The following is a 14,430-nucleotide window of genomic DNA, read 5'->3' as shown; positions in this document are numbered from 1 at the left end:
TCTCCTCCTTCTCCTCTCCTCCTCCTCCTCCTCCTCCTCTCCTCTCCTCTCCTCCTCCTCCTCCTCCTCTCCTCCTCCTCCTCCTCCTTCTCCTCTCCTCCTCCTCCTCCTCCTCCTCTCCTCCTCCTCCTCCTCTCCTCCTCCTCCTCCTCCTCCTCCTCCTCCTCTCCTCCTCCTCCTCCTCCGCCTCCTCCTCCTCCTCCTCCTCCTCCTCCTCCTCCTCCTCCTCCTCCTCCTCCTCCTCCTCCTCCTCCTCCTCCTCCTCCTCCTCCTCTCCCCTCCTCTCCTCCTCCTCCTCCTCTCCTCCTCCCTCTCCTCCTCCTCCTCTCCTCCGCCTCCTCTCCTCCTCCTCTCCTCTCGTCCCCCTCCTCCTCCCTCCTCCTCCTTCTCCTCCCTCCTCCTCCCCCTCCTCCTCCTCCTCCTCCCCTCTCCTCCCTCCTTCTCCTCTCCCTCCTCTCTCCTCTCCTCCTCCTCCTCCTCCTCCTCCTCCTCTTCCTCCTCTCCTCCTCCTCCTCCCTCCTCCTCCTCCCCTCCTCTCCTCCTCCTCCTCTCTCCTCCTCCTCCTCCTCCCCTCCTCCTCCGCCTCCTCCTCCTCCTCCTCCTCCTCCCCTCCTCCTCCTCCTCCTCCCTCCTCCTCCTCCTCTCCTCCTCCTCTCCTCCTCTCCTCCTCTCCTCCCCTCCTCTCCCTCCTCCTCCTCTCCTCCGCGTCTCCTCCTCTACTCCTCCTCTCCTTCCTCCCTCTTCTCCCCTCTTCCTCCTCCTTCTCCTCACCTCCTCCTCCTCCTCCTCCTCCTCCCTCCTCCTTCCCCTCCTCCGCTCCTCCCTCCTACCCCGCCTCCTCCTCTCCTCCTCCTCATCTCCTCCTCCTCCCCTCCCCCCTCCTTCCCTCGTCCTCCCCTCTCCTCCTCCTCCTCTCCTCCTCCTCCTCCTCCGTCTCCCTCTCCTCCTCCGCCGTCTCCCTCCTCCTCCTCCTCCGCCTCTCCCCGCCTCCTCCTCTCCTCCTCCTTCCCTCTCCCCTCCTCCTCTCCTCTCCTCCTCTCCTCCTCCTCCTCCTCTCATGTTATTATGCCTGATGATCCCAGAGGCTCCTTAAACTATCCTCATTTTTATCCTCAGTTTATTCTTTTTTTGCTTTTTGCTTTTCTGATTGTGTATTTTCTGCTACCTTATCTTTTAAATTACTGATTTGATCCTTTGCTTCATCTAGGTTGATTTCTTCTAATGTATTTGTATTCTTTATTTCTGACTGATTGTATTTTTAGGTTTTCTATCTCCATTTTTATGTTTCCTGTTTCTTTGTTGAAGTTCTCTCTGAGATCATTGAGCACCTTTATAGCAACTTGGGTTGAGCTCTGCATCTGGGAGATTGCTTGTCTCCATTTTGTTTAGTTTTTTTGTTGGTGGAGTTTTGTTCTGTTCTTTCACTTGGGACATGTCTCTGTGTTTGTTTATATGTATTAGGTAGAGCTGTTATGTCTCCCATTCTACATGGAGTAGTGTCTTGTGGGACTGAGTAGCTGTCTCCCTGGTCACCTGAGTCACATGCTCCAGGGGTGCCCCTTGTATGAGTGATGTGTGCCCACCAATGAAGTTGAGCCTTGATTGCTGTTGGGAAGCATTGACCCTCAATCTGATTGGTTGTGAGGACTGTCCATGACTACAGTCGAGCAGCTGTTGTGTAGGGGTTGACCCTGTGTAGCATGATTCACTGTAGTGAGCCATTGGTGCTTGCCTAGTCTGATCTTTTAGTGTTTTATTTGTGGAGATGGTTAGATGGTGCTCTGTTATGATCTGAAGCTGGCCACCTGGTATGTTGGTTCTTAGGTCTTTTGGGAGGTGCAAACCAAGATCAGCTGCTGCTTGTGCCCTGCCTGGGACCATCTCTTATGAGCTACAAAGTCTTCTGCAGATGGTTGCCACTTGTGCTGGGTATGGGCGTGCCTGAGAGATACTAAGCTGCTAACAGAGGCTGACTTTTGCTAGTGCCAGGCTTAGGGCTGCCCACCCTGAGGCTACATGCTGCTTTTTTGGAGTTTGTGAACCTTTGAAAGATTTTAGGGAAGTCCACAGAATGAGCCAAGACAGGCATTTAGTATAGTAAAGCCCCTGGAGGCAGCTTGATTGGGCCTGTAAGTTGGGTGTGGCAGAGTATCAGGTAATCATTAAGGGGTGGAGAGCAATTTTAGCTAGGTTGATGGTGACTCAGCTATGGCTCCTGCCTGTGGTCTCTTTGGGGAGAAGGATCAGCAAAGGGACAATGGAGAAAGATGCCGCTTTAGCCCTGTAGCCCTCACACTGATGCCAGACAATTCATTTCCTCCCCATGTTTCCCTGGTGCTTTTCAAGCTGCTGCCCCAGTGTTGGAGCTCAGAGCGAGTCAGTCCAAGTCCCTGTGCGGGCTTTTTAAAAGGAACTCCTGGGACTCTAGGACTCCTCCATCTCATTCAGCCACAATCTAAACTAATTTATAGCCAGAATTTATGGGGACTTTCTTCCGGCACTGGAAGCCTGGGCTCAGGAAGCCTTGTGTGGGGCTGGCACCCCTCACTCTTCAGGGGTGACTTCCACAGCCGAGATTTTTATCCGCCACATGTGAGTGTGGGACCAATGTGTTCTGTTTCTCTGCCCCTCCTACTAGTCTCAACGTGCCTTCCTATGTATATCCTTAGTTACAGGACTTCTGATCAACTAAATCTCAGACAGTTCTCACTGATGCTTGTTCTGTAACTTAGTTGTAATTTTGATGTTGTTATGGAAGGAGGCAAGTGCAGCATTTACCTATCAGCCATCTTGACTAGAAGCCCTTCTGTGTGTTTTTTATGTGGACACTTATCATTGGATTTAGGGCCCACCTGGGTAATCCATAATGATCTTATCTCCAGACTCTTAACTTATGTCCAAGAAGGCCCTGTTTCCAAATAAGGTATTTACAAGTTCCAGGGATTTGATTTGTAGTATCTTTGTGGGGGGAGGGGCATTTTTTGCTCACCACACTGTGTATATAATTTTGATTGGCAGTTACTTTCTTTTAGCACTTTAAAGGTATAATTGTATTGTCTTCTGGTTTCTGTGATAATTATTTTTTTTTCTTTGAAGTTAACATGTCCCTCCCCCATCGCTCTCACTTCACCCCTTAATTTCCTCACTACTTTTAAAATATCTTTGTTTTTACTGTGACATGACTAGTTTTTTTGTTTGTTTGATTTTTTATATTTCTCTTGCTTAGTGCTCACAGAGCTTCTTGAATCATGTGGGCTAATTTATTCCAGCATAACAGTAGCTCTTCAAATATTTTTTTTCCTGCCCCTTTCTCTCTGTCCTGGAACTCCATTTATAAGTATACTAGAGGCCTGGTGCACAAAAATTTGTGCACTCGGGGGTGGGGGGGTGGGGGGAGGTCCCTCAGCCCAGCCTGTGCCCTCTCGCAGTCTGGAACCCCTCGGGGGATGACCACCTGCTGGCTTAGGCCCGCTCCGAGGGAGATTGGGCCTAAGCTGACAATCAGACATATCTCTGGCAGCTCGGCAGCCCACAGAGGATGTCCACTTGCCAGCGGGGAGCAGACCTAAGCTGCAGTCGGACATCCTTAGCGCTGCTGAGGAGGCAGGAGAGGCTCCCACCACCACTGCTGTACTGGCAGCCATCAGCCTGGCTTGTGGCTGAGCAGAGCTCCCCCATGTGGGAAGCTCACTGACCACCAGAGGACAGCTCCTGCATTGAGCATCTGACCCCTGGTGGTCATTGTGTGTCATAGTGACCAGTCATTCCCAGTCTTTCTGCTGTTAGGGTCAGTTTGTATATTACCCTTTTACTGTATAGGATAGAGGCCTGGTGCACGGGTGGGGGCTGGCTGGTTTGCCCTGAAGGGTGTCCTGGATCAGGGTGGGGATCCTGCTTGGGTGCCTGGACAGCCTGGTGAGGGGCTGATGGGTGTTTGCAGCTGGTCACACCCCCTTCAGGGTGGGGGTCCCCACTGGGGTGCCTGGCCAGCCTGGATGAGGGGCTGATGGCTGTTTTCAGGCTGGCCACACCCTCTTTAATGTGGGGGTCTCCACTGGTGTGCCTGGCCAGTCTGGATGAGGGGCTGAGGGTTTTCAGGCTGGCCAAGCCTGCTGTCGACTGAAGCTTCCAGCCTCTCCTTTTTTTCTTTTTTTTTTTTTTTTTTTATTCTGGGATTTATTTATCTTCTATAATTGAAACTTTGTTGCCGTTCCAGCTCCGAGGCCACGGCCTGCTGAAAGTAGGTATCTGGGGTTTGTTTAGCTTTATAATTGCAACTTTGTTGCTTTCAGAGCTCAAAACTGGGCTGTGGCAGGCGGGGAACCTTGGCTTCCTCCATCACTGGAGCAAGCAAGCCTCCTGCTCGCTTCAGCTGCGTGGCTGCCGGCCGCCATCTTTGTTGGCAGTTAATTTGCATATCTCGCTGATTATCCAATGGGAAGCATAGTGGAGGTACGGTTAATTTCAATCTTTGTCTATTATTAGATAGGATTAGGTCATTTTACTTTGCCTCATGTCTTTTACATCCTTTTTCTATTTCCATTGTTTTGTCTGTGAGCTTTAATATAATTTTGTTCTGATCTGTTTTCATTTTGCTAATTCTGCTTATGTATTGAATCAAGGTTTTTCATTTTCTGTTTTCTTTAATATACTACTCATAGTTATTTTAAAAACCTGTTGGCTGGTTCACCTGTGGGGCTGTTTCTATTGTCAGTGTGTCTTTTCTTTTGTTTTCAGCTACATGGTCCTGTCTCTTGGGGTTCCTGTTGTTTTTACATTGAATGTAATACACAGTGTATTAAAAGTCATAGGTAGTCCAGTTGATGTTTTCTTTTGTTAGGCAGATAGCATGTTGATTGATCATTTCCCCCCCCCAGCTATATTGAGGAATGATATACAAAAATTATATATGCCTAGTTTCTACAACATCCTATCTAATAGAGAGGGAATATGCAAATTGACCATCACGCCATAACAAAGGTGGCTGCACCCACAGCAGAGGCAGGGATCCCATAACACCAGATGGCTGTACCCACAGCGGAGGCTGAGTTTCCATAATGAGCCTTAACAAGCAATCAGCAGGGACCTGAGGCTGCATAGTGCTGGGCCGGGGCAAGGGGACCTAAGGCTGTGCCCCCTGCCTGGTGGGGCATGACAGGGAACCTCAGGCCATGCCCCCCGCCCTGGCACCAGGCTGGGGGACCTCAGGCTGTGCCCCTGCCTCGGCTCCAAGCTGGAGGGCCTCAGGTTGCACCCACTGCCTGGCAGGGCTTGATGGGGACCTCAGGCCACATCCCCTGCCCGGTGGAGCTTGATGGGGGGACCTCAGGCTGCACCCCCCACCCGGCGGTGCTTGATGGGGGTGGGGCTGGCCAGGTCTGGATCTAGCCCAATGGGGATGGGGATGGCCAGGTTTGGGTCTCGTGTGATTTTGAGGTGCATGTGGGTGGGCAGGGACTTGACTCTGGTTCCCGTGGCTCGCCCCAAACTCTGACAGGAGGAAGATTTTCATATACATTTTACTAATTTTCTTTCATCTCTGACACTTCTATAATAGAGAAAGGGCAAATAGCAATATTAAAATATTTCCTCTAATTAATTCCCTTTTAATGTGCACGAATTTCGTGCACTGGGTCACTAGTGTTTTATAAAGATGTTTGTGATGAGTTAATATATATATACATTGTGAAATGATTACTGTTGAGTATCTCCAAATACCATCACATTGGGAGTTAGGGTTTCAACATACAGTTTTGGAGGGAACACAGACATTCAGTCCATGTGAGGCCAACTGCATCCATACATTCTATTTTCTTCTTTGTTATACAAAAGATGGTACATACTTGATGGCATTAGAAATACAGACATTTTAGGGGAGGATAACACTTTTGAAAGGTCCACTGGGGAAGCAGCAGAATTGGTAGGGGAGCCTCAGAATTGTGATACACATTTGCCAAAGTCTCAGCCAACTGAACGGGAGCTCTGGGTCAAGGATTGGCAGTGAGAGGAGGCCCTCATTAGGCCAAAGTGGCCCTGGAAGGTGCTGCTGCTAAAGACTGTTGGCCCACATACTCCACATGCTGAACCACAGGTTCTTTTCTGGAATAGAAATGCAGGTTGAGTTCACTTTGCTTTGTCAGCTTAGTGCATTCTAGGAACCATTTCCAATCATTTCACAGAGATTGCTTTGTTCTTTTTATATTTTACATAATACTACTACATAATTCTTCATCTGTTGATGGCCGGGATTTTGACTATAACCTTAATGTCTTTTTTTTTTTTTGTTGGAAAATATTTATGAATATCTAAATAAATGGAAACATATGCACCTGTCTATGGAAGGGAAGACTCAGTTTTGTAAAGACGTCATCACCTTCCAAATTTATACCTAAATTCAATGTGATTCCAATCAAAATCTCAGCAGAGTTTTCTTAGTAACTTATTAGTCAATTCTCACATTGATATAGAATCAAAAGACCAAGAACAGCAACCTTTAGTTTGTTCTCTGTATCCATGAATCTGTTTTTGTTAGTTTGTTTGTTTTGTTCTTTAGATTTCACATATAAGTGAAATTATATAAAGATGACATATAGATGGCCAACAGACATATGAAAAGATGCTCAATGTCACTAATCATCGAGTAATACAAATTAAAACCACAATGAAATATCACCTCATACCTGACAGAATGGCTGTCATCAATAATCAACAAACAACAAGTGTTGGTATGTATGTAGAGACAAAGAAACCCTTGTGCACTGTTGGTGGGATTGCAAATTGGTACAGCCACTATGGAAAACAGTATGGAGGGTCCTCAAAGAATTAAAAATAGAATTACCATTTTGTCCAGCATTCCACTCCTGGGACTATCTCTGAATAAATCCGAAACACTAATTTGAAACTATATATGTACCTTATATTCATTGCAGCATTATTTACAATAGCCAAGTTTTTTTTTAAAATATAATTAACAGTTTATTTAAATCACCTGAAAATGTGACATTCTTTTTTTTTTTATTAAATCTTTATTGTTCAGATTATTACATTTGTTCCTCTTTTTTCCCCCCCATAACTCCCCTCCTCCCAGTTCCCGCCCCACCCTCCGCCCTCACTCCCCACCCACTGTCCTCATCCATAGGTGCACGGTTTTTGTCCAGTCTCTTCCCGAATCTCCCACACCCCTTTCCCCCCCAAGAATAGTCAGTCCATTCCCTTTCTATGTCCCTGATTCTATTATAATCACCAGTTCATTCTGTTCATCATATTATTTATTCACTTGATTCTTAGATTCACTTGTTGATAGATGCATATTTGTTGTTCATAATTTGTATCTTTACCTTTTTCTTCCTCTTCCTCTTCTTAAAGGATACCTTTCAGCATTTCATATAATCCTGGTTTGGTGGTGATGAACTCCTTTAGCTTTTCCTTATCTGTGAAGCTCTTTATCTGACTTTCAATTCTGAATGATAGCTTTGCTGGATAAAGTAATCTTGGTTGTAGGCTCTTGGTATTCATCACTTTGAATATTTCTTGCCACTCCCTTCTGGCCTGCAAAGTTTCTGTTGAGAAATCAGCTGACAGTCGTATGGGTATTCCCTTGTAGGTAACTGAGTTTCTTTCTCTTGCTGCTTTTAAGATTCTCTCTTTATCTTTTGCTCTTGGCATTTTAATTATGATGTGTCTTGGTGTGGTCCTCTTTGGATTCCTTTTGTTTGGGGTTCTCCGCACTTCTTGGACCTGTAAGTCCATTTCTTTCACCAGGTGGGGGAAGTTTTCTGTCATTATTTCTTCAAATAGGTTTTCAATATCTTGCTCTCTCTCATCTTCTGGCACCCCTATAATTCTGATGTTGGTACGCTTGAAGCTGTCCCAGAGGCTCCTTACACTATCCTCGCATTTTTGGATTCTTTTTTCATTTTGCTTTTCCGGTTTGGTGTTTTTTGCTTCCTCGCATTTCAAATCATTGACTTGATTCTTGCGCTCCTCTGGTCTGCTGTCGGGAGTCTGTATAATATTCGTTATTTCAGTCCGTGTATGCTTAATTTCTAGGTGGTTCCCCAATATAAGATCGAGGGTCTCATTAGTTTTCTTGTAGATCTCATTAAGTTTATCGGCGGCTTCTAAACAGTTCTTGAGAGACCTTAAAAGTGTGGTTCTGAACTCTATATCTTCCATTGACAATTTTGTCCTGTTTCTTTGTCTCCGCATTTTGTTATGCTTCCTTGGTGCACCCCCTAGTGGTCTTTGTTCGCAGTCTTATAGTTAAACCTTGATTGTTGTAGCTAATACCAGGGAGGGTTTGACCTCCAGGCCAAGTGGCTATGAGAATCAGCTGTGTCAGCAGTGAGAGAACTTCTGTCCTCTAGGGAGGTGCTAATCTGGCGTTTGCCTGAGGCTATCCGGCAAATGCCTCTGTGCAGGGCTTGGGCGGGGCGGGGCGGGTCGCACAGGATCAACAGGGTGGGCCGGAGAGAGCAGTTATGGCGGCTCTCAGTCCTGTCCCCAGGGGCTCTGCCTCTCTGAGTCCCAGCACCCCCTGCAAACCTCGGAGAGAAAGCTGCACTCGCTCTGACCGAAGCCAGACAGTCCCGCTTCTCCCGTTTGAGTCTGGGTCCCTAAAGACTCGCCTGTGTCTGGAGCTCAGAGTCTGTGACTCCCTCCCGATTGAAAACGCCACCCGCGCCCTCCGCCGCCAGCCCGCTCCGTGCACTCCGCACCTCAGAATTTGACTTCAGCACTGCGCCTCCTCTGAGTGTCCGTATGCGTTTCTCTTTCCTCCTAGTTGTAGGACTTCCACTCAGCCAGCGTTCCTGTGGTTCTGGGTGATGTCCGTTCCGTCTTTTAGTTTCACTTTCGAAGTAGTTGTTCAAAGCAGCAAACTCCGGCGTTAACCTATGCCGCCATCTTGGTTCTCTTGTGACATTCTTTCAATAGCCAAGTTTTTTAAGCAACCCAAATGCCCATCAATAGATGATTGGATAAAGAAGAGGTAGTACCATATACAATGGAATATTACTCGGCTATTAAAATAATGAAATCTTACCATTTGCACAACATGAAAGGATCTAGAGCAGCGGTTCTCAACCTGTGGGTCGCGCCCCCTTTGGGGGTCAAACGACCCTTTCACAGGGGTCCCCTAAGACCATCGGAAAACACATATATAATTACATATTGTTTTTGTGATTAATCACTATGCTTTAGTTATGTTCAATTTATAACAATGAAAATACATCCTGCATATCAGATATTTACATTAAGATTCATAACAGTAGCAAAATTACAGTTATGAAGTAACAACAAAAATAATTTTATGGTTGGAGGTCACCACAACATGAGGAACTGTATTAAAGGGTTGCGGCATTAGGAAGGTTGAGAACCACTGATCTTGAGGGTATTATGCTAAGTGAAATAAGTCAGACAGAGAAAGACAAATTAATGTCTTATTTGCTGTTTCTTTTGTGTTCAGATGAATTATTAGTGGCTGTGGTTTAGTTTTATAAAGGATTACTTGTTAGTATTAATAAATGCAAGGTTGCTTCCAGGTAGATCATGAGATTGGCTTTTTGCCAGTTCCATGGGTCACTGTTAGAGCCCCTTCAGCACTCAATGCTTTTATAACTCTTATATTATGGAATTAGAATCTAGGATAAAATTGGCAGTTCTCTGACTAGTATATACCTATATGTGTTATTTTGTATTCTAACTTAGTTTCTGCCCAGTTTTTTCCATTGTTGAAAGTTGTAAGTATTTTTTAAAATATGTTTTTATTGATTTTTAGAGAGAGAGAGACATCAATCCATTGCCTCCCACATGCACCCCAACTAGGGATGGAACCCATAACCTTGACATGTGCTCTAACCTGGAATCAAACCAGTGACCCTTTGGTGTACAGGATGACGCTCTACCAGCTGAGCCACACTGGCCAGGGCAAAAGTTGTAAACATTACTCATTGGTTTAAAATACATGATTAGGATTGTGACCCATCACAATTCTGAGAAAAGGAGAGACAACTAGAGACAAACTGATCAGCTTACATAGTGCTGTTGGGCTGCCTAAGTTAGTCTGGAGTTCTGATGAAGAAGATAAGAGTGACTGTGCCTGTGGGCACCCTGGTTGTAAAATCATGTTACTTCTTCAAGTGATAACATCAGATTATTCTGTGTGTTTTTCTCCAGCTGGTTTCCCCATGAGCTATGCAGCAGCAGCTCCTGCCTACTCCCCCAACATATACCCTGGAGCAAATCCTACCTTCCAAACAGGTATGCAGGTTGTATGTGATGGGTGGCAAAAAATGCTTTGTCCATGCAGCTGGGGAGAATATAAGGTGAGTGGATTTTGAGGGGAGTGGTTATAGAATTAGGATTTGGGGTTGATTTCTTGGTTCATAAGATTAGCCTTGTTGATAAGGACAATCAAAGCTTAATTCTTTCATGTAACACTTTAGATAATGCATTTCTTTTAAAAAATATATTTCTTTTATTGATTTCAGAGAGGAAGGGAGAGGGAGAGAGAGATAGAAACATCAATGATGAGAAAGAATTATTGATTGGCTGCCTCCTGCACGCCCCCTAGTGGGGATTGAGCCTGCAACCCGGGCATGTGCCCTTGGCTGGAATCAAACCTGGGACCCTTCAGTCTGCAGGCCGACGTTCTATCCACAGAGCCAAACTGACTAGGGCTAGGTATAGCATTTCTGATGTCCTTTCACAACACAGATCTTCATTCTAAATATAGATTGTTACAGGTAAATAGTTGTACCAGAACATGTATTTATGAAATAGAGTTGATTACAAGGAACTGAAGATCATCTTGCTATGTCAATAGGTGGAATTTCGATGTTACTAACATTTTTAGATATTTAAGATCATTTTAGTCCTTTGTTTACAGCAGCCGTGGGCAAACTACAGCCTGCGGGCCGGATCCGGCCCTTTTGAAATGAATAAAACTATTGAAAAAAAAGACTGTACCCTTTTATTTAATGATGTTTACTTTAAATTTATATTAGTTCACACAAACACTCCATCCATGCTTTTGTTCCGGCCCTCCGGTCCAGTTTAAGAACCCAATGTGGCCCTCGAGTCAAAAAGTTTGCCCACCCCTGGTTTACAGTGTTAAAAGAAAGTCTTATTTTCTATGTAAGTATTCTATATGGTTTTCAAAGAAAGTCTTATTTTATTTTTTGTGTGGTTTTTGTTGTTGCTATTCTTGTTTCTAAAAGTCTTATTTCCTGTGCATGAGAATCTTTTCACATTTTAAAATTAGTGATGAAATTGGAATTAGTTTGGGTCTGAACCTGGTAAAGATAGTTTATTTAGTGGAATTTTTCTCTGCGAGCCTGCACTATGGTGTTGGCTCATTCCAGGCTTTATTTACCGAGACTGGACTTTGTGAATCTGATGCAGCAATGGTGGCCCATGCTCTGACTTGAAGGCTCAGCCTCACTGGTCCGCTGGGCGCTTCTTTGTCCTTCGGAACCCATAGCCTCACACACTTAACTTTACAGAAGAGAGGACAGCAGTAATATCCTTTTCCCATATTATTTCTATTTTTTAATCATAAAGTTCTTCCTTTTATCCATCTTTTCCTTTTTATTTCCACTCTGACCATCTTTGTTCAGCCAAAGCTCACACACAGAGATGGCTTCTTCTTTATCAAATAGTTGTTTTTATATTGCCTAGCTTTTATTCACTCTTTTTCTCCTACCTGAACTAGAGAACCTGCTACTTTGCATCTGTCTTTTGGGGGTTGTTATGGACTATCCCTTCCCTGGGGTCAACAGTGTTATTCACTGGATTTTTAGGCCAAATGGCACTACCCATCTCCTTACATAAAATATCTCACCTTTTGGGGAGGTCAGTGGTGCGGGGGGAAGAGAGGGGGGGGCGCGCGGGGGGGAAAGAGACATACGTACTACTATTTGTAATACCTTAAACCGGTGGTTCTCAACCTTCCTAATGCCGCGACCCTTTAATACAGTTCCTCATGTTGTGGTGACCTCCAACCATAAAATTATTTTCGCTGCTACTTCATAACCGTAATTTTGCTACTGTTACGAATCATAATCTAAATATCTGATATGCAGGATGTATTTAGGCGACCCCTGTGAAAGAGTTGTTTGACCCCCAAAGGGGTCGCGACCCACAGGTTGAGAAACGCTGCATAAAATTAAAAAATAAATAAATAAAGATAAAAAAAAGTCTCACCTTGTTTAACTTTTAAAAAACAACTCTCTTGAGCTATAAATGACATGTGGTAAATTGCACATACTTAAAAGTATATAGTTTGGTAACTTATGATCTAATATGTACCACCTTCACAGCTGAAAGTAAGCATATCTCTCACCCATAAGTTTTCTGTTGTTGGCCCTTTGTAATCTCACCTAGGCTCTGGGAAATCACCAATCCGTTTTCTCTCATTATAGACCATTTGTATTTTCTAAAATTTTTTTTATATATATATATATATATTTAATTCTTTATTAGTTGAGGTATTACAAATGTGTCCTCATCCCCTCCATTAAACCCCCATTCCCCCCCCCCCGCCCCCCACTCATGCTCTCATCCCCCTGTTGTCCATGGGTTTGGCTTATATGCATGCATACATGTCCTTTGGTTGATCTCTTCCCCTTATCCCCTCCCTCCCCTACTTTCCCTCTGGGGATTGATAGTCTGATCGCTCTTTCTCTGTCTTTGGATCTGTCCCTGTTCATCAGTCTATGTTCTCTATAATCCACAAATGAGTGAGATCATGAGATCATCTTTCTCTGACTGAGTTATTTCATTAGCATAATGCTCTCCAGCTCCATCCATGCTGTTGCAAAAGGCAAGAGTTCCTTCTTTTTTACCGCAGCATAGTATTCCATTGTATAGATGTACCACAGTTTTCTAATCTACTCATCTGCTGATGGGCACTTAGGCTGTTTCCAAATCTTAGCTATGGTGAATTGTGCTGCTATGAACATAAGAGTGCGTATATCTTTTCTGATTGGTGTTTCTGGTTTCTTGGGATATATTCCTAGAAGTGGGATCACTGGGTCAAATGGGAGTTCCATTTTTAGTTTTTTGAGGAAGCTCCATACTGTTCTCCACAGTGGCTGTACCAGACTGCATTCCCACCAGCAGTGCAGAAGGGTTCCTTTTACTCCACATCCTCTCCAACACTTGTTGTTTGTTGATTTGTTGATAATAGCCATTCTGACAGGTGTGAGATGATACCGCATTGTCGTTTTGATTTGCATCTCTCGGATGATTAGTGACTTTGAGCTTGTTTTCATATGTCTTTCGGCCTTCTGTATGTCCTCTTTTGGAAAGTGTCTATCTAGGTCCGTTGCCCATTTTTTGATTGGATTGTTATCTTCCTATTGTTAAGTTTCATGAATTCCCTGTAAATGTTGGAGATTATACCCTTATCGGTGATATCATTGGCAAATATGTTCTCCCATGTAGTGGGTCTTCTTGTTGTTTTGTTGATGGTTTCCTTTGCTGTGCACTAGCTTTTTATTTTGATGTAGTCCCATTTGTTTATTTTCTCTTTAGTTTCCATTGCCCTAGGAGCAGTATCAGGGAAGAAATTCCTTCGGCATATGTTTGCGATTTCGCTGCCTGTGGATTCCTCTAGTATTTTTATGGTTTCCCGTCTTACGTTTAAGTCTTTTATTCATTTTGAGTTTATTTTTGTGTATGGTGTGAGTTGGTGGTCTAGTTTCATCTTTTTGCATGTATCTGTCCAATTTTCCCAACACCATTTACTGAAGAGACTGTCTTAACTCCATTGTATGCTCTTGCCTCCTTTGTTGAATATTAATTTGGTGTAGTGGTTTGGGTCGATTTCTGGGTTCTCTATTCTATTCCATTGATCTATATGTCTGTTCTTGTGCCAGTACCAGGCTGTTTTAAGAACAGTGGCTTTGTAATACAGTTTGATATCTGGTATTGAGATTCCACCAACTTTGTTCTTCTTTCTCAGGATTGCTGCAGCTATTCGGGGTCTTTTTTTATTCCAGATGAATTTTTGGAACGTTCATTCTAGATCTGTGAAATATGCCAGTGGTAATTTAATGGGGATTGCATTGAATCTATAGATTGCTTTAGGTAGTATGGACATTTTGATGATGTTGATTGTACCAATCCATGAACACAGTATGTTCTTCCATCTGTTTATGTCTTCCTCTATCTCTTTTTTCAGTGTCCTGTAGTTTTTCGCATATAAGTCTTTTAACTCCTTAGTTAAGTTTATTCCTAGGTATCTTAAATTTTTTTGGTGTGATGGTAAATAGGATTGCTTTTTTAGTCTCACTTTCTGTAAGTTCACTATTGGTGTAAAGAAATGCCATGGATTTCTTGGCATTAATTTTGTATCCTGCTACATTGCCGAATTCATTTATTAAGACTAATAATTTTTTGATGGAGTCTTTAGGTTTCTCTATGTAC

The 14,430-nt window shown here is 44.1% G+C and overlaps 1 protein-coding gene across 22 annotated transcripts in view; it reads left to right on the top strand.

Annotated features, from left to right (window-relative positions):
* The window catches only part of FAM168B (family with sequence similarity 168 member B), a 135,828-nt gene that overhangs the window by 43,277 nt on the left and 78,121 nt on the right, over positions 1–14,430 (top strand). For 21 of the 22 annotated variants that reach the window (XR_004965831.1, XM_036297725.1, XM_036297724.1 and 18 more), the window contains one exon: positions 10,177–10,260. The exons of the other annotated variant lie outside the window; for it this stretch is intronic. Coding sequence is in view for 20 of the 21 variants with exons in the window: in XM_036297725.1 (XP_036153618.1) it covers positions 10,177–10,260 (84 nt within the window). In the remaining variant the exon portion in view is untranslated. The remainder of the gene's footprint in view (positions 1–10,176; positions 10,261–14,430) is intronic. 22 annotated transcript variants of the gene reach the window in all.

This window comes from Myotis myotis, unplaced genomic scaffold (assembly GCF_014108235.1).
Source record: "Myotis myotis isolate mMyoMyo1 unplaced genomic scaffold, mMyoMyo1.p scaffold_m19_p_3, whole genome shotgun sequence".
NCBI classification, from domain to species: domain Eukaryota; kingdom Metazoa; phylum Chordata; class Mammalia; order Chiroptera; family Vespertilionidae; genus Myotis; species Myotis myotis.
The sequence above is the reverse complement of the archived record's forward strand: the minus strand, read 5'-3'. Positions and strand labels throughout refer to the sequence as shown.